The 21,485-nt window shown below is 43.2% G+C and overlaps 1 protein-coding gene across 9 annotated transcripts in view; it reads right to left on the reverse strand.

Moving 5' to 3' along the window:
* The window catches only part of ZNF674 (zinc finger protein 674), a 31,577-nt gene extending 10,279 nt beyond the window's left edge, over positions 1-21,298 (reverse strand). Inside the window, exons 1-8 of one of the 9 annotated variants that reach the window (XM_087427201.1) lie at positions 21,105-21,298; positions 20,881-20,962; positions 20,240-20,350; positions 19,578-19,600; positions 18,346-18,520; positions 17,947-17,991; positions 10,881-11,007; positions 10,465-10,560 (exon numbers count right to left, since the gene is read on the reverse strand). In XM_087427201.1, coding sequence (XP_087283327.1) covers positions 10,465-10,560; positions 10,881-11,007; positions 17,947-17,991; positions 18,346-18,363 — 286 coding nt within the window. In that variant the 5' untranslated portion in view covers positions 18,364-18,520; positions 19,578-19,600; positions 20,240-20,350; positions 20,881-20,962; positions 21,105-21,298. The other 8 variants (XM_087427198.1, XM_087427200.1, XM_087427202.1 and 5 more) reach the window with 8 other exon arrangements.
* Positions 21,299-21,485: the final 187 nt, after the last annotated feature.

Raw genomic sequence — 21,485 nt, forward strand, 5'->3', positions numbered from 1 at the left:
AACATTACTAAATGGCAGAAAAGAAGAGCTGAACAAGAGTTCATTGATAGGAAAATCCAGTAGTGTAAAGATGCCAATCCCTACCCTACTCCCAACTCATCTCCAAACACAGTGCAAGTGTAATTGGATCCCAAACGGGGTTTTCCATGGAACTTCACAAACTAATCCTAAAAATTCTATATAGAAGAGCAAAGAGTCAAAAGAGATACGGAGCATTCATCCTACCAGCTATTAACAATATCAATAATAATGAGACTGGCACAACAGTTGACATTTATATAGCATTTACTAAGTGTCAGGCACTGTTGTAAGTGCTTTACATATTTTAACTCATTAGAATAAAGTCATAAAAACAGGATAATGGCAAAGGGACAAAGAGACCAATGGAACAAAATAGCGAGCCTAGGAACAGATCCACACGTGGGACTTGACCTCTGGCTGAAGGGGCATCGCACACGGCTGTGGAAAGGGTTCACTATGTGGCACGGTACAAGTGGATGTCTACATGGGGAAAAGGGAAACTAATAGTTCCCTTCCTCACAAGTTATAAAAAAAATCCCAGACAGATTTTAAGAAAGTAAAAAGCAAAATTTTAAATTTTTTGGAGAAAACTATATGACAACATCTTTATGAGCTCAGCCAGAAAAAAAATTACTTCAAATTACAGAAAAAGCACAAACTAAAAAATTGATAAATCTGATTACATTAAAATTAAAACTTTTACTCCGCCATCAATAACCAAGACTGAGAAAAGATATTGACTACACACAAAATTGAAATCTAGAATATATAAAGAATCCATATAAATCAATAAAAAAGACAAACACCCCAACAAAAACATGAATAAAAGATATGAACAGGCAAGCCACAGAAGAGGAAATCCAAATAGTCAATACCGCACGAAATGATAAATTCCTTTACTAGTAATCAGGGAAATAAAAATTATATAAGATACCAATTCACACTTACCAGATTACCAAAATATAAAGGGCATGCCCATATTATAATTCTATATATAGAGAGAGAACATTGCCATCACTGCACAAAGTTCTATTGGGCAGCACTAGTCTAAATCACACACTGTCTGTACCATCAGTTTGGCTGCATAAGGTTCCAGAGCTTTGCATTTTAACATTGATGCTTCCTATTCAAAAGCTGAAGTTTCAGACATTTCAGGAAGCTATATCTGCCCCCCCAGCTGCAATCCATGTTCTTAGGGAATTGTTTTAACATACTAAAACCCATGTACAGCATGGTGATGACAGTTAATAACACTGTATTGCATATTTGAAAGTTGCTAAGAGAGTAAATCTTCAAAGTTCTCTGCATAAGAAAAAAAAATAACCCCCCCCCCTTTTTTTTTTGTTTCAAATGCTGGTAACAAAACACTACCAAGTGCTTCCCCAGTCCAGAGACCTTTGCAGGACTTAAAAGGAGTAGGTCAAAAGCATTCAATGTCCCTCAGCAGTAACATATACCTTAGAAGTATAAGAGCTTTAAGGTTGAAGAAGTTGAGGAAGAAAATTTCTTGAGAGAGAGCTGTTGGAAAGCTGTGGCATTTCTCTTTCCAACAATAGGGGAGGGAGGAGTATGTTCGCCTCACCCATAATCTAGTAAGAAGGAGTTCAAGGAGACAACTTGCTTGATATTCCACTAGAGTCTGGGGCACACAGAGGATTTGGCACCTGATGTGCACCTAGAAAAAGTCTATAGGTAACAGGTGGGCTGAGGCAGTCTGTGGCAGCAGAGAAGAGGTTGCATAGGGGGTGAAGAGATGAAGGTGCAGCTCCCACCACACACACACATACACACCCACACCCACATACTCCACAAGCCAGATGCAGACCCTCTGGATATGAACAGGGCTGGGTTACTTTGGAAAGAGGGCTTTCTGCTAGTATTAAGGTGACCTCAGCAAAAAGAGATTGGAGGTGTAATATGGGGCTGGAGGGTAGGGGTAGGGAGGAGATATGTTAAATAACTTGTTGGAAAAGAGGCAAGAGGCACCGCCTCTACTGAAGAAATTGTAGTCAGGGGCCCCAGCTGGGGCATCTCCAAGGAAACCAGAAAAAGTGCCAAGGACAGGAAGAATCAGTCTTTGGAATCTGCCACATGCAGAGGGCACCAATATCAGATGACATCTTTATCAGTTAGGTCAAACTATTTTTGTCCTTCGTGTCTCCTTCCTTCCTCACTTGCTTCACTCAAGGAGCTAGAGATGGGCTAGTTGTTGAGTGGGGGGCTGGAGGGAGGGAGAAGAGCTAGCTAGGAGAGTCAAGGAAAAAGAAAGCTGAGCACGCTTCCTTTGCCACTAAAAACTTCCAGCCCGAAGCACTGAAGCAGGCATTAGCTGGGGGTGAGATTTCCCTGTAAATGAAGTTCATAGTTTTCACTACTACATGTGATTAGACTTTTTTTTAAATTAAAATGAGACTACCACTGACCCTCAGAAATTACAAGGATAATAAGAAAATATTATGAACAACTAACTTTATGCCAACAAATTTGACAACTTAGGTGAAACCAACAAATCCCTTGAAAGACACAAATTACCAAAGCTCATTCAAGAAATAGATAACCTGAATAACCCAATATATATTAAGGAAATTGAAATTGTACTTTAATGCCTTCCCATAAACAAAACTCCAGGCCCAGATGACCTCACTGGGGAATTCTATCAAACATTTAAGGAAGAAATAATACCAAATTCTATACAAATTCTTCCAAAGAACTGAAAGAGGGGAGGGAATACTTCCCAACTCATTCTCTGGTTTCATTATCTTGATTGTGGTGATGGATTCCTGGGTGTGTATATGTCAAAACTTATCAAATCGTGCACTGTAAATATGTGCAATTTCTTGTATGTCAATTACACCACAATAAAGGAGTTAAAACAGCTAAATCAGTACTTAGAAAGAGTCATAGCATTTCCAATGCTTATATTAGAAAAGGAAGCTATCAAATCAATGATCTAAGCTTCCACCTTATGAAACTAGGAAAAGAGCAAATTAAATTCAAACTGGCAGAAGGACAGAAATAATAAAGATAAAAACCAGAATGAATGAAATAGAGGTTTTCATTTCTGGCCACAATGGAGTAAGTCTACTACAGCCTCCCTCTCCTACTGATTATTGCAACTAAAAACTCTTGACGAAATGTGTAAAGCAACTACTGGAAGGGTCTGACAAGTAAACAAAAGCAGGCAGACTCTGAAGGTGAGTCAAAAAGTGGAGAAGCAGTTCATCTACCAGTGAGTTTCCTTTTTGTCCACCTTCTTTTTTTGTAAGACCTTGTCCCAAAGGCCTACGAACCTCCACAAGTCCTGAGCTCATCCAAGGGCTGTGCATGCAGAGGAAAGCAAAGTCTCATGCCAAAACGTTAAGAACTAAGTTAAACTGATTCAGTTTAAGATTCAGACCACAGCTCAAGTCTGAGACTAACACCTGAGTGACAAATGCATGAGACAGACCCAAAGCAGGACAGCAAAGGCTCTGAAAACTGCACAAAGACTTAAACCACTACTCAAGTCTCAAACGAACCCCTGAATGGTGCATACAAAAGACAGATCCAAAGGAGCACAGCAAAGGCTTTGAAAACTGAACTGACTGGAACCAACACCCCAAGAAGGTGAGACAGAACCAGTGGTCTGATTCTAACCAGGTTTATTACCTGATAAACATTTAAAAAACAAAACAAAGGCGCCAGCCCAGTGGCACAAGCGGTTAAGTGCGCGCGCTCCGCTGTGGCAGCCCAGGGTTCGCCAGTTCGGATCCCGGGCGCGCACCGACATACCGCCTGTTAAACCATGCTGTGGCGGTGTCCCATATAAAGTAGAGGAAGATGGGCACGGATGTTAGCCCAGGGCCAGTCTTCCTCAGCAAAAAAGAGGAGGCTTGGCATCGGATGTTAGCTCAGGGCTGGTCTTCCTCACAAAAAATTTTAAAAAATAAAAAACAAAACAATCACCACTATCTAGGGTAGAATCCAAAATCATTTAACATAACAAACAGCCAGCAAAATGTGACCAATTCTCAAGGGAAAAGACAATCAACAGATTGTCTCAGTCAATTTTGAGATCACCCAGATGCTGGAAATATCAAAGACATTTAAGTAGCTATTACAACTAAACTCTATGAGGTAAAGGCAAACACACATGAAACAAACGGATAAATAGAAGTCTTCAAGAAAGATACAGAAACTGTAAAAAAGTTTGAAATTTTAGAACTGAAAAGCACACTACATAAAATTTAAAAAAACCCAACTCATGAGATGGACTTAACAGCATAATAGAGTTGACAGAGGCAAAAAGTCAATGAACCTGGAAGACTGACAGAAGTGACCCAACCTGCCAACCTGAAGAATAGAGAGAAAAACGATTGGGGGAAAAAAGAAAGAAAAATAGAATCAGGGACCTGTGGGACAATAACAAAAGGTCCAACATCCGCGCCATTGAAGTCTGCAAAGGAGAAGAAAAAGAGACTAGTGCAGAAAAAAAGGTTTGAAGAAATAATGCCCTAAAACTTCCCAAATTTGGGGAAAGACATAAATTTACAGATTCAAGAGCTCATTCAAGAACCAGAAACAATATAAATTCAAAGAAACACCTAGAAACATTACAATCAAATGGCTGGAAGGCAAAGTTAAAGAAAACATCTTGAGCGCTGCCAGGGGGAAAAAAAGGCACATCGCACAATGAAGTTGTGAAGTTCTCATCAGAAACAATGGAGGCCAGAAGACAATGGAACATCTTAAAAATACTAAAAGAGAAGAAATGTCAACCCAGAATTCTATATCCAGCAAAAATATCCTTTAGACCTGTTCTAAGAGAATTGATACAGGATCTTCTTCAGGGTGAAGGGAAATGATATCAGAGGGAAGCACGGAACTTCAGGAATGAATAAAGAGCAACAGAAATGGTAAAATATCTGGGTAAATATAACAGACTATTTTTCTCCTTTTGAATTTTTTAAGATATGTATGATAGTTGAAAGCAAAAATTATAACATTGTCTGAGGGGTTTAAAATGTATGTTGATGTTATACATTTGAAAACTATAACATACAGCCGAGAAGGTAAAGGGACCTATATTGTTATAAAGCTTCTATGTGTTACTTGAAGTGTTAAAATATAACTCTAAGTAGAATGTAAAAGGTTAACTATGTATATCTTAATCCCTAGAGCAACTACTAACTTAAAAAAGAAACAAGGAGATATTGACAAAAAGTAAATAAATATGTTTAAAATAGAATATTTAAATTGCAATTGCACTTCCTGTGCAAGACCTGTGCATTCAAAACTATAAAATATTACTGAGATAAATTTTAAAGGACCTAAATAAATTGAGAGAAACATCATGTTCATGAATCTGAAGACTCAATATTGTTAGTATTTCAATGATCCACAGATTCAATGCAATCCCAAACAAAATCCCTGCAGGCTATTGTGCAGAAATTGAGAAGCTGATTCTAAAATTTATATGAAAATACTAAGGACCTAGAATAGTCAAAACATTATGAAAAGGAAGAACAATGTTGGAGGACTCACACTACCTGATTTGAACACTTAATATAGGCTACAGTAATTACAACAGTGTGGTATTGGCATATAGACTGATGCATATATGTTCCACTGTTTTCAACAATGGTGCCAAGGTAAATCAATGGAGAAAAGACAGTCTTTTCAAACCTGCTGCTGGAACAATTGAATATGCATATACCAAAATAAAGAACATTGACCCTTACCTCACAGGAGGTAAAAATACCTATCTCATTATTGGCTATAGGCCTAAATATAAGAGCTAAAATTATAAATCTTCTGAAAGAAAACATATGAGAAAATCTTTGTTACCCTGAGTTAGAGAACTGTTCACAAAAAAGCATGAACCATAAAAGAAAAACTTGATAAACTGGACTTTATCGAAATTAAAAATGTCTGTTTTTCAAAAAACACTGTTAAGATAAAAACAAGCCACAGCTTGGGGGTAAATACTTGGAAAACAAATAGCTGATAAAGGACTTGCATCCAGAATATATAAAGAACTCTCACAATTTAATAACAACAAAAATGGCAAAAGATTACAACAAACAGTTCACCAAAGATGTACAGATGGCAAACAAGCACATGAAAAGATGCTCAGCCTTAGTTACTGGAGAAATGCAGATTAAAATCACAGTGAGATACTCTCAGAACTACTAGAAAGACTAACTAATGATACCAAGTGCTGGGAAGGATTCAAAACACCTGGAACTCTCATCTGTGGCTGGTGGGCAACCAAAATGATACAGTCACGTTAGAAAACAGTTTGGTGGTGTCTGGTGAAGTTAAACATACATGTGACGAAGCAATCCCACTCCAGATATTTACCCAAGAAATATGAAAATGTATGTCAATACAAAGACCTGAAAATGAAAGTTCTTACCAGCTTCTTTCATAATAACCAAAAATTGGAAAAAATTCAAATGTGCATATATTGGTCCATGGATAAACAAAATGGAACATTATTCAGCTACAAAAAGGAACACACTGCTGATACATGTGACAACATGGATGACCCTAAAAAGCATTAAGGTAAGTGAAAGAAGCAAGACACATAGGCTACATACTCTAAGATTCATTTAAATGACATTCTAGAAAGAACAAAACTAGAAAAAGAAACAAGATCAGATTTGGGAGTGGAGGAAAAGTTTAATTGTAAAGGGGCACAAAGGGATGTTTTGGGGGAATGAAAATGCCCAATATCCTGATTGTGGTGGTGGCTACATGACTATATATTTGTAAAAACTACAGAACTGTACACACAAGAAAGGTGAACTTCGTGGCACAAAAATTGTTCTTCAATAAATCTCACTTTAAAAAACAGAATGCAGTCACATCACTATATATATATATATATATATACACACACACATATAATGACAATACATGGAAAAAACATAAGGGAATTACATTAAACATTACCACATATAACCCAATATCATATTGTGCTATTTCTGCATTTCTTTTTATTAAAATACCTAATAAGCATTAAGGATAGACAAAACACTAACAAACACTGAACTCTAGTTAATGATCTGCTGCCTGTGGAGGTATTTAGGGGTGAATGTACTGATCTCTGCAACTTACTTTGAAATGTATCACACACAAAAGATAAAGTGTAGTGATGGAAAGACTAGGGAATTGGTAGGCAGATAGATATGCGATAAAGCAAATGTAGCTAAACGTTCACTGTAGAATCTAGGTGGTGATATATGGGTGTTCAAACTACAATTCTTTCACTTGTTCCATGTGAAAATTTTCATAATAAAATGTTGGGGAAAAAAGAAACCAGAAAGAGAACCGCAAAGTAAACCCAAAGTAAGTAGAAAAAATGAAATAATAGTAAAAGGAGAAATCAACAAAATAGAAAGCAAACGACAGAAAAAATTTAACAAAGGCAAAAGTTCTTTCTATGAAAAGCTCAAAAAACTTGAAATAAACTTCAGAGTTTGTAGGACTGCAGGGAACTAGTTTTTATTACTATAATGAGGCTACTCTTTTTTTTTTCTGAGGAAGATTAGCCCTGAGCCAACATCCGATGCCAATCCTCCTCTTTTTCCTGAGGAAGATTGGCCCTGGGCTAACATCCGTGCCCATCTTCCGCTACCTTATATGTGGGATGCCTGCCACAGCATGGCCTGACAAGCAGTGCGTAGGTCCATGCCCAGGATCCGAACCCATGAACCCCGGGCCGCCGAAGCGGAGCATGTGAACCTAACCACTACGGCACCAGGCCGGCCCCGAGGCTACTCTTAAGACTAACGGTTCCTAGAAGATTTTTATTATCTCCGAATGACCAGAAAATTTATGGGACCTGCCAGAGATTTTACCCAGGGACCAGAGGAAAATACAGTCCTGGAAGTAGCTTGAAGTATGGAGTAAGGGGGAAGAGAATCGCTTGTCCGTAGTGAGTCCACACGCACGTGTCCCCATCCCACCTGATCCCACGCTCCTGGGTGAAGGCCTTGCTATGTCTCCCTGTGCCTCTGAACCCCTCTTGGGGGATATTGAAAGCAGTGGATCTGAACTAGACGTGGGCATCAGAACTATCTGGAGTCCTGATGAGTTATTTTTGAGTTACTGAGTTAAGTTATATTTCAGTTATTACTCAAAATGCACATAACCAGTCCATCCAAGGCTTTCTGAAACAATTACTAGAGTGTGGAGCCTATTCGTGAGTATCCTGAGGTTCCAAGCGTCACTAAGTGATACACCTCTGATTAACAACCTGTGCATTAAAAATTATTCCATACGGCTCGGACCGGCCCAGTGGTGTAGTGATTGGGTCTATGCGCTCCGCTTCAGCGGCCCCGTGATTGCGGGTTCGGATCCCGGGTGCAGACCTACACACCGCTCATCAAGCCATGCTGTGGTGGCGTTCCATATACAAAGTAGAGGAAGATTGGAAACAGATGTTAGCTCAGAGCCGGTCTTCCTCAGCAAAAAGAGGAGGATTAGCACGGATGTTAGCTCAGGGCTGATCTCCCTCACCAAAAAAAAAAAAAAAAAGCAACAATTGTCGGACGTCGTCCACCAGCCCCACAACTGCATAAGAACAAGAAGCAGACTCTCTCTCTAGGGGTCTGTGTTCGAGGCAGAGAAAGAAGCCACAGGCACTTAGCAGGGTTTATAGAAAGTTACCAAATGGAATGCAAAAACAGAAGCTCAGCCATATTATTTAAAGTTACACATGTAACCAATAAAGAAGCTAAAAGTAAGAATTTAACAAACATTATAAACAGCTGGGGAGCAGACCAAAGTGTAATTGAACTGAATCTGTATTTTTTCTAGAGGAGAGAGAAAACTGGAAACTCCAGAAATGCAGGTATGAAGGTATTCCCTGGACCCACGGAGGCGCTCATCAGAATTAAAAACAGAAACCTTGAGAAGAGGCTGCCCTTGGAGGCGTGACTGGGAATGCACTAAGATTCCACTGTATCCCATACAGTTCTGCACTCTTAGCCCGAACATGTGCCGGCAGTTTGTACTACAAGGGAATTGTGACTCAAGAGGGCAGACTGTGCCTCTGAGTTTGCTTTTCCTCCCTCCAGGATACCACTGAAACGAGAACGAGACTCACGGTCATTACAATTCCTGGAAACACTGGAAGGAGGAAAAAGCATGCCGTGAGCAGACCAGAAATCCTGCTGAATCTCTACAAGGCGGCAGATATGGGACTGACTGTGCAATAAAGGGGAAATTGCAGCCCAAAACGTCCCTGGGAGAAGCTACAGAGGCTGTGTGCACGCCAGCACGGGGAGGCTCTGAGAGAGAGAGTGCATCTGCCAAGCAGGGGGGGGCACTGGGGAAGCCATCGACAGGCACCTGGGATCCGCCGGGCCAGCGTCGGACTACAGCTGGATCCCTGAAACTGATCTCAAAACAGCTGCTGAAAAGCAGATTCGGATTCAGAAAATCTGAGGTGGACCCCAAGAGCCTGCATTTCCAATCGAGCCAGGGAGATGCCCAGGCTGCTGGTCCACGGACCACACTGAACAGTCACAGCGTTCTTCGGGATGGGCCTGTGGAGTGGCCACTGTAAATGGGAGAGAGAAAGAGGAAGACCAACATCTGAAGGGTTTCTGGATCCCTAGTAAGGGGCCCGGAGCACAAAGAGACGAACAGAAAAGGGAAAAAGCAGCTCCACCCAGGACTGCGACACTGCTCACTGAAGCATGCCACCGTGGGAGTAGTGTCTCGCAGGCTTCTTTATTTTTTGAATAAATAAAGATAATACAAAAGACTAAACAGTGGAGTGGGAGAGAAGGACTGATCAGAGGAGGAATCCGACAACAGGAAGAGTCTGAGAGGAAATAAGAAGAGAAAAGAGAGACCTGTGTGAAGGGTGACACTGTCTAGCCACAACGTGAGGGCAGACAAGGACACGTCGGGTAGCCGGCCTGGGAGACTCGAAGGTCACTAGCAAAGCTTTCTTGTCCATACCGACTCCAATGAACCGGGTAGGATAACTTTCCTGAGACTCAAGAAAAGACTCCACGTTTCAGCCTTGAAGGGCCCACAGAATGCCAAATAAAGAGGAAACATGTCACCTACCTCTACATCTCATCTGATGAAAATGCAAAAGCCCAAGAGGGGGGAAGGTCCTAAAAGCTTCCACAAAGCAGACGGAGAAGGAAGGAGAAAAGGCTCAGCACTTCTCTCTAGCCACCCAGGATGCTGGAAGGCAGAGACGAGATCTAAAGAACAGCCGTGGCTGCCCTCTGTCTGCACCCCAGCAAGAAAAGGGGGCTGTAGAAGGGTGGCAGGTGGGGACATCGTGTGGATATTACAGCGGGTGGTCTCATTCCATCAGAGCTGAGGCGTGTCCCCAAGTCTGGGGGCCCTGAGAAGAGCTCCTGGGGGCACCTCCAAGGCCAAGCTCTCACTGACCCACTAGGTCCCCCTTTGACTGGCCCGGCTCCTGCGCACCTGGACGGCTCTGCATTGGGGTTTCTCCGCCTGCCATCGCGGCCTCTTCTGCTTGTCCCAACCTGAAGATCACATCTGGTTTGGCCACTAGGTAACCTGTGGAGGGGAAAATGACAGAGGATTTTGTTATTCATGCCAGAGGCATTCCAGAACCGAGGCCCATCCTTGCAGGCTGAAGATGGTCCGGCCTCAGTGACTGCCCCACAGGCACAGCTGTTTGCCCCTCAGAGCAGAGCATTCACAGAGAAGGCAAGAGCACAAACTTCCTGTGCAGGGTGCAATGGGGATTATGAACCCTTGACAGGGAGCCCTAGGCCCACACTCATTCAGGGCTTCCGAGGCCCCCGAGCGTGCAGCCGTGAGAGAGGGAGACACGAGTGGGAGCGTTCTAGTCATACTGTGGAGTGGTCCCTCACCCACGGAGACCAGGTGGCTGTAGTTCTCCAGCATGACATCCCTGTAGAGGTTCTTCTGAGCACCGTCCAGTTGCTGCCACTCCTCCAGGGTGAAGTCCACAAACACGTCCCTGAAGGTCAACGATTCCTGCAACAGCACATTCCTCTTTAGCTCCCAGTGATCGGCCAACAGGCCGGGACAACATTTCACATACATCGAGTGCCTGCTCTGTGCCCATCCTCAGTCCCGCACGTGTAGTAAGGATTTCAATCCTCCCCACCACCCCCGGAGAACCCTGACAGAAGAGGACGGCAAGGCACACAGAGTGTAAAGTCACTTGCTCAGGGTCATACAGCTAGGAATTGGGGATTAAAATCCTCCGGTTTTAAACCACCCACGTGGGTGGTTTCCGCACCCACGCTTCTTCAACACTACACCGCATTGCCTTTCTCTCTGTAATTGTTCTTAAGCTGCCCAATGTCCACAATTTGACACAGTATAGTATATACGGTGGTTATGTAGCTAAAATTACTTTAAACCTGACAGGAAAACAGATTGGTGTTAGAAATATCTTTCCCTGGAAATTCATTCATTCAACACATATTTACTGAACAGAGACCAAGCTGGTAAGTCCAGAGGACGTTGTTGTAAGAGGTTTGGTGGATTTGATCCGAGACATAAAAAGGAACTTTCCAACCCAAACGAATGGAATGAATGCACACTTTATTATACAGGGAAGGGTAAAGGCGAAAGTTAGCAAATAGATATGGAGAATACAGGAAGTAGCTATATACAAAGAAACATCAGACTGGGTACTTATCCAAATAAGTCGATATACAGAGGAAACAACATCAGATCGATCGAAAAAGAGAAACATCAGATCGACCGAGAGAGAAACATCAGATCGGGTACTTACGACATCCACGCCCTTACTTCGGGGAGAGTCCCTTTAACTGACACAGCTAGGCAGGAGTGCCAATGGAAAGAGGTCCTGGGCAAGGGGTCCCCCTGATCGGCGAGACTCTCACCAGGCCCCAGTTTCCAGCAGCTTAGACAGTATGAGTAATCTCCAGAGTAAGCCTTTGGTGTTCTCATGCACAAATGGTTATCAGTTGTGTACGTGCATTGAGCTCCTTGGTTATCACCCCAGCCCGGCACAGGCGGCCAGTCCGTCCCGGGCTATGACGCCCAAAGAGTCTTGTAATCTTACAAATTGCAACTATCTCTGTGAGAGAAGGGGCAGTTCCCACAACACAGAAAGCCACTTTATATTTCTTTGTGTGCTGGTGGCTGTAGGTTCGTGGAATGGCCAAACATGGCTGTACTCATGTCAAGACAGATGTCAAGATTAATAAAAACAAGCACACACCTCCTGAACTGAAGGAGCTTCAGTCTAGTAGAGGGAGAAAGACAACACTTACAAACTCACGTATGAAAGGGAGGGAGGGAAGGAGGCAGGAGGGAGGGCTGCCTCCCGAGGGCAGTGACAGAGGTAGGACAAGGAACAGGGAGGAGGAAGAAGTCAGCTCTGCTTGGGGCTGCCAGAGAAGGCTTTGCAGAGGATATACAACTAGAACAAACAGTCTAAACACAGCTACCCAATCAGGACCAACAGTGCCAATCTTAGCTACCCAGTCACGAGACAAAGAACAGGTCTGTGTCCGGCCTGGTCAGCAGACTGAGGTAAACAAGGAAGGTCTGTGTTTGGCTCGTCACCACCAAACAAGATTTACTTCTCTGAGTGCCTGAATTCCTATCAGAGCAATAACCCACCTACTTACGCTCCGGATCCCATCCTGTCCCACCCACACTCGGTGGTCTTAAATTCAATGAGACATTTTACACCCACAAGGCCCCAACAGGCCATAGGTGGCACCAGTTTACTCGGCTTTGCAGAAGGATACGAGATGGGAAACAGCGTGCAGAAGGGCAGTGACAGGCAGGTGGCGCCAGCAGGAGGCTTTCTTAGTGCAATCCAGTAGCTATTAGCCCAAACTACTCCCCAGCCCTCGCCCCGCCATGCGACAGCTGAGGTGCCCGGGAACAAGACCACACTGGTGAGTGTAGGCAGTATCTGGCTTAGAAGCCTGAAGCTGCTCCATACACCAGTATCTCTTGTGACAGGCACATCTTCCAGGGCCCTGGCACAGGACATGCCCTGTTATAAGAGTTACACTGGACTCAGGAAAACCCAAATCTGTGGCTTCCCACTAGCTATTTACAGTTATTCACAGTCCTCCCAGTTCAGATGCACTTTCTTTACCAATCAGGTGGCATTTTTACCACAAGTCACAACGCCTGGTAATACAGCCGTCATTCCACCATTTTTGGGTTTTCAGTGACACAAAGCTAAAACCAGGCTAACTCAAGGTCCTGTTTCCCTAAGGAGGAGAAAAGCTTTTATTAACACTAACTCAGTGTTATACTTCAATGACGACAAAGCTGAAAGTTAAAAACCACTAACAGATCCTACACATACAGGATCAGAATGCAGCTCATAATCAAAGTATTTGAAATCACTGCAGAAAAGGTCATTAGGAAAATCTGGCTAGGTATTTATACGGGGGAAAAACACACCATAAAACTGGATTCGCTATCTCACTCCAGAGTCTAAAATAAATTACAGATGGATTAGAGATTTAAATGTGTGCCAGATCACCATAAAATTAATAGTCGAGTTAAAAGTTTTTATACTTTTAGAGTGGTGAAAGTCTTTCTAAGCCATCCCCAAATTCAGAAGACACACAGGCAAGGACTGATAAACTTGACTACCTGGACATCAGAAATTTCTAAATAGCAGACAGAAATTTTAAAAATTCTCAAACATTAATATGAAAGTGGGAAAAATATTTGTAAAATACAAAACAATGATCTAATTTCCTTCATACACTAAAATTCTAACAAATCATTAAGAAAAAGACCACATCCTAATATATAACTGAAGGAACGTGAAATACATTTCTAAGAGCATAGCATTTATCAACCTTCAGATTCTTCTTCTTCTTCTTTTTTTTTTTTTTGGTGAGAATAGCCCTGTGCTAACATCGGCCAATCCTGCTCTTTTTTTTTTGCTGAGGAGGACTGGCCTTGGGCACGGATGTTAGCCCAGGGCCAATCTTCCTCAGCAAAAATGAGGAAGACTGGCATCAGATGTTAGCTCAGGGCTAGCCTTCCTCACACACACACACATAAAACAAAACAAACAAACAAAAAACAAAAACAAACAAAAACCCCCCAAAAAACAAAAAGCCAAAAAAAAAAAAGATCTAGTCTATTAGCAACTTTGAGGTTTATAATGAAGTATTGTTGACAATAATCACTACGCTGTGCATTAGATCTCCAGGACTTATTTATATCCTTCAGGTTCTTCAACATTAAAAAGATTGATAATACCCAGTGCAGTCAAGTGTGTAGAAAAAACACCAAAGAAGTTATAAACTGTTTACTGCCTTCTAGGGGGGAGAAACTGGTTAATATACATCAAAATGTACATTGCAAATACCCTTTAACACAGCATTGCCCTTTCTAGGATTTTACCCTAGACTTTCAGTAAGACAGTAAGAAAACACAACTGAATAGAATGGACAAAAGACTCACAGCAACAGAAATATAAGTGGCTACTAAACACACAAATAGATTACAAACCTCACTAAAGTTCAAATACATGCTAATTAAACAGTAAGATGTTATCTTTTACCTGCAAGACTGGTAAACGTTCAAAAGACAAAGAGCCACTGTTCATGAGGGTACTGGAGCATGAGTACTCTCATATGAGGTAGGTTGACAGGTGATCTGGCAGTACCTATTAAATTTTTTTCTCCTATTTTAACCAGTAGTTGCATTTACAGGGCTCTATCCTACTGAAATATTTATATGCCCACAAGGATGTTCGAGGCAGCGTGATTCGTATTAGCGAAAAGGAAGGGGAGATGGCCCTAAAAGTCCTGTGTTCCTGGGACTCCGATATTGGTGGAACGACAGCTATATTACCAGGCGACATTGCTTACGACAAAAAGGACCCCTGCTTAGTAAACAAACTGCATCAGGACTGGGAGGTCGAAGGAGACGGTAAATACAGTGGTACGACTATCCTCGCTGCACTCGAGAGCAGCCGTTATAAAAATGGCCGACAAGAAGGGACGTCTGGTACATTTTTGTTAAATGAAAACAAGCAAATTTCAGAATATGCATAGTTGGAGCAGATTTTCATTAAAAACCGCCCATGCAAAATTCTGGGTTTTTTTGGTGTACACACACACACACACATACACACACACATCTGGAAGGCAAACAGTTACTAGAAGGGCTGAGACTGGTTTCATTTGTCAGAATGCAACAGAAAAGGAGGATTGAAAATGAGCCCTGTTTTCCAGTCTTGAAAACTAGGGAGGGGAAACATCTTTTCATATGGCATCACACGGTTTTCTTATAGATTGCCTGTCTTACCTTTCTGACTACTTTTCTACCACAGTTTTGGTCTTTTTTTGTATCATCAGTTTGCATTTTCTGTACGTAAATCCTGTGTGGATCATACGTACTGCAGGTATTTTCTCAAACGTCTTTTGACTGTACAGATTTTAATATTCTAGTGCAGTCTAATCTGACAATCTTTCTCCTTATGGTTTCCGGGTTTTCCATCTTCATCAAAAATATTTATGGCACCGAGCAACGTTATACAAATATCTTCCTAAATTTTCATCTAATTTCTCAAATATATATTTAGTTCTTTAATCAGTCTAGAATTTTACTTGTATATGTAGAAGAGTCTAGCTTTGTTTCCATCCAGATGGAGACTCAATTGTGCCGCCATCATTCATTAACCACTGTTTTTCCACATAATTGAAATGACATTTTTATAACCTTGACTCACAGAAGCCTTTTTAAGTAATACATGGAATCTAGAAGCCACTAAGGATTGTGAAATTAGACCACATTTAAAAAATTTAAGTGTCTACTCCACAAGATATATAATCCAAGTCAAAACAAATGACAAATCATGAAAAAATATTTACAACATATACGACAGAGGTCTAATTTACTTATTAAGTTAACATAAAGAGCTGGCAATCAGCAATCAAAGTAATTCCACCCCCAAGAGAAAAATGAGCAAATGACTAGAATAAACATTTGAAAGGAAAAAGCACAAATGGCATTTAAAATATGAAAAGACACTCAAGTCCAGAAATGCAAATTAAAATGCACCACTCTTTTCTCCCCTCACAATGTTTGCAAAAATTACTGTGATTGCCCGTCTATGGGAAAAGGCATCCTACTGTGGCTAGGAGAGCAGAGCAGTACATGCTATTTGGAGGGCAATTTGACCATCTTGAATCAAAATTCAAGATGCTTGCAGCCATTGACCCAGAAATCTCCCTTGCAGAAAGATGTACTCACATGCATACAGCTGAATGTACACGGATATTCACTGCTATGTTGTTTATGGTAGCAAAAGACTAGGAATATCCTAAATGTACATCACTAGGAGACAGGTAAATAACAAATGGTATTTGCACCCAATAGAAGATCAAGTGGCCATTTTGGTAAATGGGGTAGACTGGTTTTAAACCTTGGGTAATTTTGTCCCCCAGGAGACATTTGGCAATGTGGGGCGACATTTTGGTTGTCACAACTAGAGGAGGGAGTGCTACTAGCATCTCGTCGATAGAGGCCAGGGACGCTGCTATACATGCTACAACGCACAGGACGATCCCGAACAACACAGAATAATCTGGCCCCAAATGGCAACAGCGCCACAGTTCAGAATCCCCGGGACAGACTGTACAAGTGCACTGGAATGATCAGTAACAACTAGAATGTGCTCCAATTTGTGAAATAACAAAAAAAAAAGAGGGAGAGAAAAGAAAAGAAGAGATTCCTATATCTAGATAGATATGCATACATGATCTTTGGAAGAACGCATGAAACACTCAACAAGGAGACAACAGGATGGGGTGACAGGAAGAATTATTCTTCACCTTTTGCTGAACAAAGCTTTTGTCTGAAATTTTTACCATGTGCATGCATTACTTTAAAAATGTGTGATTCAATTTATTAATGTTCTGTTCAGAATGTTTAAAAAATTTTGGCATCCCTATTCTTAAGTGAAACTGGTTTATAATTTTCCTTTTCGTACTATCTTCATCAAATTTAAAGTTAAGCGGCTTCATAAAATAAATTGGGTGCTTTTTCATCTTTCAACAGCCTGGAAAATTAGAACACAGAAATTATTTGGTCTTTAAAAATTAGTAAAAGTAGTAATTATGAAGGATTTGGGAGGACAAATTTAAAGTCTGAGTATCGTTTAGTCAAAATCCGACTTTCACGCATAACCTCCATAACACTTGTACTCCTGAGCAAATAGATACATAGAAAATTGTTCATGAGGCACTGTTTATACCATTAAAAAAATTAAAAACCTAAATATCCATGAATAGAGAAATAGTTAAATGATACATCCATACCACAAAATGGGAACTGATAATCTTTGTATATTGATGAGGAACACCACTCAGAATATAACCAGGTGGGAAAAGCAAGATGGGCAGGGGAGTCTGATAGTATTTCTGCAAAAATGCACACAGCTTTACATGGGTATCTGTTTTCAGTTAATTAAACTGAGGTAAATGCATCTAACCACTCTGTCACCAAACTGTTAACAGTGGGCATCTCTGAGGAAGAACTTGGTACTGGGGGGAGAAGAAGTGGGGATGTTTTGGCTACTATTTTTATATGCACATTAAAACATTAAGCACGGATTTACCTGATTTTAAACTTCATAAAAAGAAAAAAGTGAACAGGAAGCATGATAAGTCTATGTATTTAAACAATCTTCTCTGAGACGGAAAAGAAGAAAAGATGAAGACCAGTTCCCAAAGGGAAGCAGTTCAGAGAGAAGTCTGTTTTTTTTTTTTCTTTTTCTTTTTTGTGGGGAGAGGAAGCACTGGAGAAACCTGAGGTGGATCACAGGTTGAACAGAAAACGGCCAGAGCAGAGGGGATTAGCAGATTTCTCAAGGTTACAATATAGATTCCCCAAAGCTGCCTCAAGCTCACTGGAAACAAAGAAGGGAGTGAATTAGGAACTCACCTGGGACATGGCCATCCTCTTCTGCCCTGGACAAAGGATGGAGATCTACAAAGGCAGAATTAGAAGGTCGAGATCAGTGCATACAGCCCAGAGACCATCATCACCAGCCTAGTAAGAATCACCTTTGAGGGGCCGGCCTGGTGGCACAGTGTTTAAGTTTGCACGTTCCTTATCAGTGGCCAAGGGTTTGCAGGTTCCCATCCCGGGCATGGACCTACACACCAATTATCAAGCCATGCTGTGGCGGCATGGCATACATAAAGCACAGGAAGATGGGCTTTTGACCCAGTGCCAATCTTCATCAGCAAAAAGAGGAGGATTGGCAACAGATGTTAGCTCACGGCTAATATTCCTCACCAAAAAAAAGAAGAATCACCCTTGAACCCTGGGGAGAATGACCTGGAAACACAGCCTCATAGCTCCAGCCTGTTCCCTTGGGACACGGCTAAGATCAGGTGGGTTTTGCACGTAGAATTTTTTTCTCTTCCTGAACAGACGTATGCCTTGTGTTGAAAGACATCTACTCAGAAGCCATTAACAACCGGACACCTCCTTTCTCTCAAGAATTCTATTCCTGGAAATTTACCATAAATAAGCAATCATAAATGAGCACAAAGCTGCAAGGATATTAACTGTAGTTGTTTTCAACATTCAAAAACTTGGAAGCAACTAAACCCTGAGCGAAGAGGACTGAGTTAAAAAATAAGACACACAAAATGGGATCCCTCATGGGCTTTAAAAATGCTATGGATGGGCCGGCCCCGTGGCTTAGCGGTTAAGTGCGCGTGCTCCGCTCCTGGCGGCCCGGGTTCGGATCCCGGGCGCGCACCACTTCTCCGGCCGTGCTGAGGCCGCGTCCCACATACAGCAACCAGAAGAATGTGCAACTATGACATACACCTATCTACTGGGGCTTTGGGGGAAAAAAGGAGGAGGATCGGCAATAGATGTTAGCTCAGAGCCGGTCTTCCTCAGCAAAAGAGGAGGATTAGCATGGATGTTAGCTCAGGGCTGACCTTCCTCACAAAAAAAAAAAAATGCAGACACTGGTTACCTTTGAGTGATTTCACCTTTCCTCGTGTGTGTACTTGCCTTTTCTCATTTTTGACAGTGAATATGAATTACTAGTGAAATAAAAATTTAAAAAGATTACAAATCCCCTATGCTCATGCTGAGCCCTAGAGGTCCTGGACCCTCAGCAAAGTCTGGAGGACAGGGACACTCCGCTGTGGTTTGGAGGAGGGAGACAAAGCAGGGCTGAGGGCACTGCGGGGCGGGAGGGGGCGGGGGAGGAGGTGAAGAGCCAGCATTGGTCAGTTCCACATGGAGCTGGAAGCCTTGCCCGCCTGCACCCTCTGCCCCTGGCTGGCCCTCCACTACCCTGTTCCCGCCCCATCACCTCCTCCATTCCCACGATTTCCAGTTGATTGCCGCCCTCTTCCCTGTTTGGCAGTTTTGAAAGGAAACTTTCAACAAGGAGCTTTTGGGCAGAGTGACCCCTGTTACTGGAGCAATCCCCGCGGCAGCATCAGGACAGCAGGGTTCAGCGCCTTGTAGCTTAACAAGTCAGGTTCTCAGGCCCAGTCACAGTAGCATCAAAAGGCAGCAGAACTAGATGATAGCATACTCACAGACTACTCTGAAATTCTACAAACTGTAAAAAAAAAAAGAAAAGTAAACAAAAAAAAACCCTTTGCTGCACTTGAGTCAAGGTGGAGGGAGACTGAACATTTCTGCTAGAGGAAGATGGGATGTTCATGGTATGGGACTGACTCAAATCCAGAAATAGCCAACAGCAAACGAGGGGAGCACGATGGTGTGTGCCTAGGAGTGTCAGGGGAGGAGAAAGTCCTGTGAGGCTGGTAGTGATCCTTCCCCGCCTCATCCTGCCCTTGCAGGCACTACAGCAGGGCACCGGCCCCATGGCAGCATCCGTCTATCCTTCTGTACCTTTCATCTCTCTCTCCTGTAATAGGGGCCAACTCCCCATTGTCACCAGGCCTTCATGGTGGCTGGAAGTTGAACCAGCATGCCAGCCTTGCTCTCTCTCAGCTGGAGGGAGGGACAGAGGCCACTGCAGGTCCAGCTCTTCCACGACCTGCTGTCCTGTGAGCCTCCACCCTCTGCCCTGAGCATCAGGGTCTGGGCTCTGGGCTGAGACTTCTCCTCCCACTCCCCTCAGAGGAGCTCTCTTGCTCCTAAGGAGGAAGGACCAAGGGATTCAGAGCCAAATGCCTCTCAGCTGGGACCATCACTTCAGCACCAGATCTCTGCCTCTGACCTGTGAACTCACCTCCTTGTGAGGCCTCAGGCTGGGTCTTCTGTAGACTAACTAAGGAAGCCCAGGGTAGATAAGCTGGAGTCTGAAATTGGTGAGCAGTGGTCTCAGGCATGCACCCCTACCCTGGAAAGACAATGACCACACAGGAGATCCAATTAGTAACCCCCATGACGGAGTGCAGTGCAGGAAAACTGAAATGTGTTACTCGACACAAGAAGGCACAGGGCCTCACTCTAGTTTTAAGAGTTAACACTTATCAAGACTCAACCATCGCCAGACAAGGAGCTAGGCACTGCCTTACTTCCTCAGAGTCCGGGCTCTGGAACCAAACTGCCTGCCTGCTCCGGCATTTATTCATTCAATAAAAGAGGTGAGCGCCTACTCTGTGCCTATTCTACTGCTCTACGTGTTGGAGAGACATCAGCGGACAAAATATAAGAGTTCCCCGATCTTGCAGAGCTAGATTCTAGCAGGGGAGACAGTCAGCAACAAACATGATAAAGAAATTATAGGGTCCGTTAGAAGGGGATAAGTGCTAGGCAGAACAAAGTAAAAGCATCCCCCGGTCTACTAGCTGTGTGACTTCGGACAGGTTCCCGAGCCTTTCTGTTCTTGCTTTCTCTGTAGGAAATGAAGATAATCCTAGTACCTACCTCACAGGGCTATTGTGGAGATTAACGTGAAACACAACGGTGCCTCGCATTCACCAGGCGCTCAGTAAACAGTCGCTGAGTGCTTCAATGAATGAATCAGTCAATCAATCACTGGCTGACCCCACAGCCCGCCCCCCAGCACTCACCCCCACGGTCCTGTCACTCAACTCCCCAGGGCGCGAACCCATTACCCACGGCCCCTTCGACCCTCCCATCAAGCTCACCCCCAACTCCGCCTCCCTTACTGCGCTACCAGGCGCCCGGCATCTCAGGGCGGATAACAACAGCCACCGTGAACTCGCGTCGCCCTCGGGGTCAGCAGAGCACTTCCGCTCCCCGTCACCCTGGAGCCCGAGGTCGGGGCGTGGCGCACGCGCACGAGCGGTCGGGGGGGGGGTGGTGGGAGAGCCACCACGACCAATGACCGACATGGCGCGTGTCAGGGACCATGATTCTGACGTGGTTCCCTGTGAGGCGAGATGGAACGACAAGAACTTGCGACCGTTTTCCGCGACGAGTAGCACGACAGGCTGGGGAGGGGTCTCGGCGCGGACGATCGCCGGGTCCCCCTCCCCGCCGCCTCCGAGACCGAAGCCCCCTCTCCC

The sequence above is a fragment of the Ceratotherium simum genome, chromosome X (assembly GCF_057802395.1).
Source record: "Ceratotherium simum simum isolate JZ-2026a chromosome X, ASM5780239v1, whole genome shotgun sequence".
Taxonomy (NCBI): Eukaryota; Metazoa; Chordata; class Mammalia; order Perissodactyla; family Rhinocerotidae; genus Ceratotherium; species Ceratotherium simum.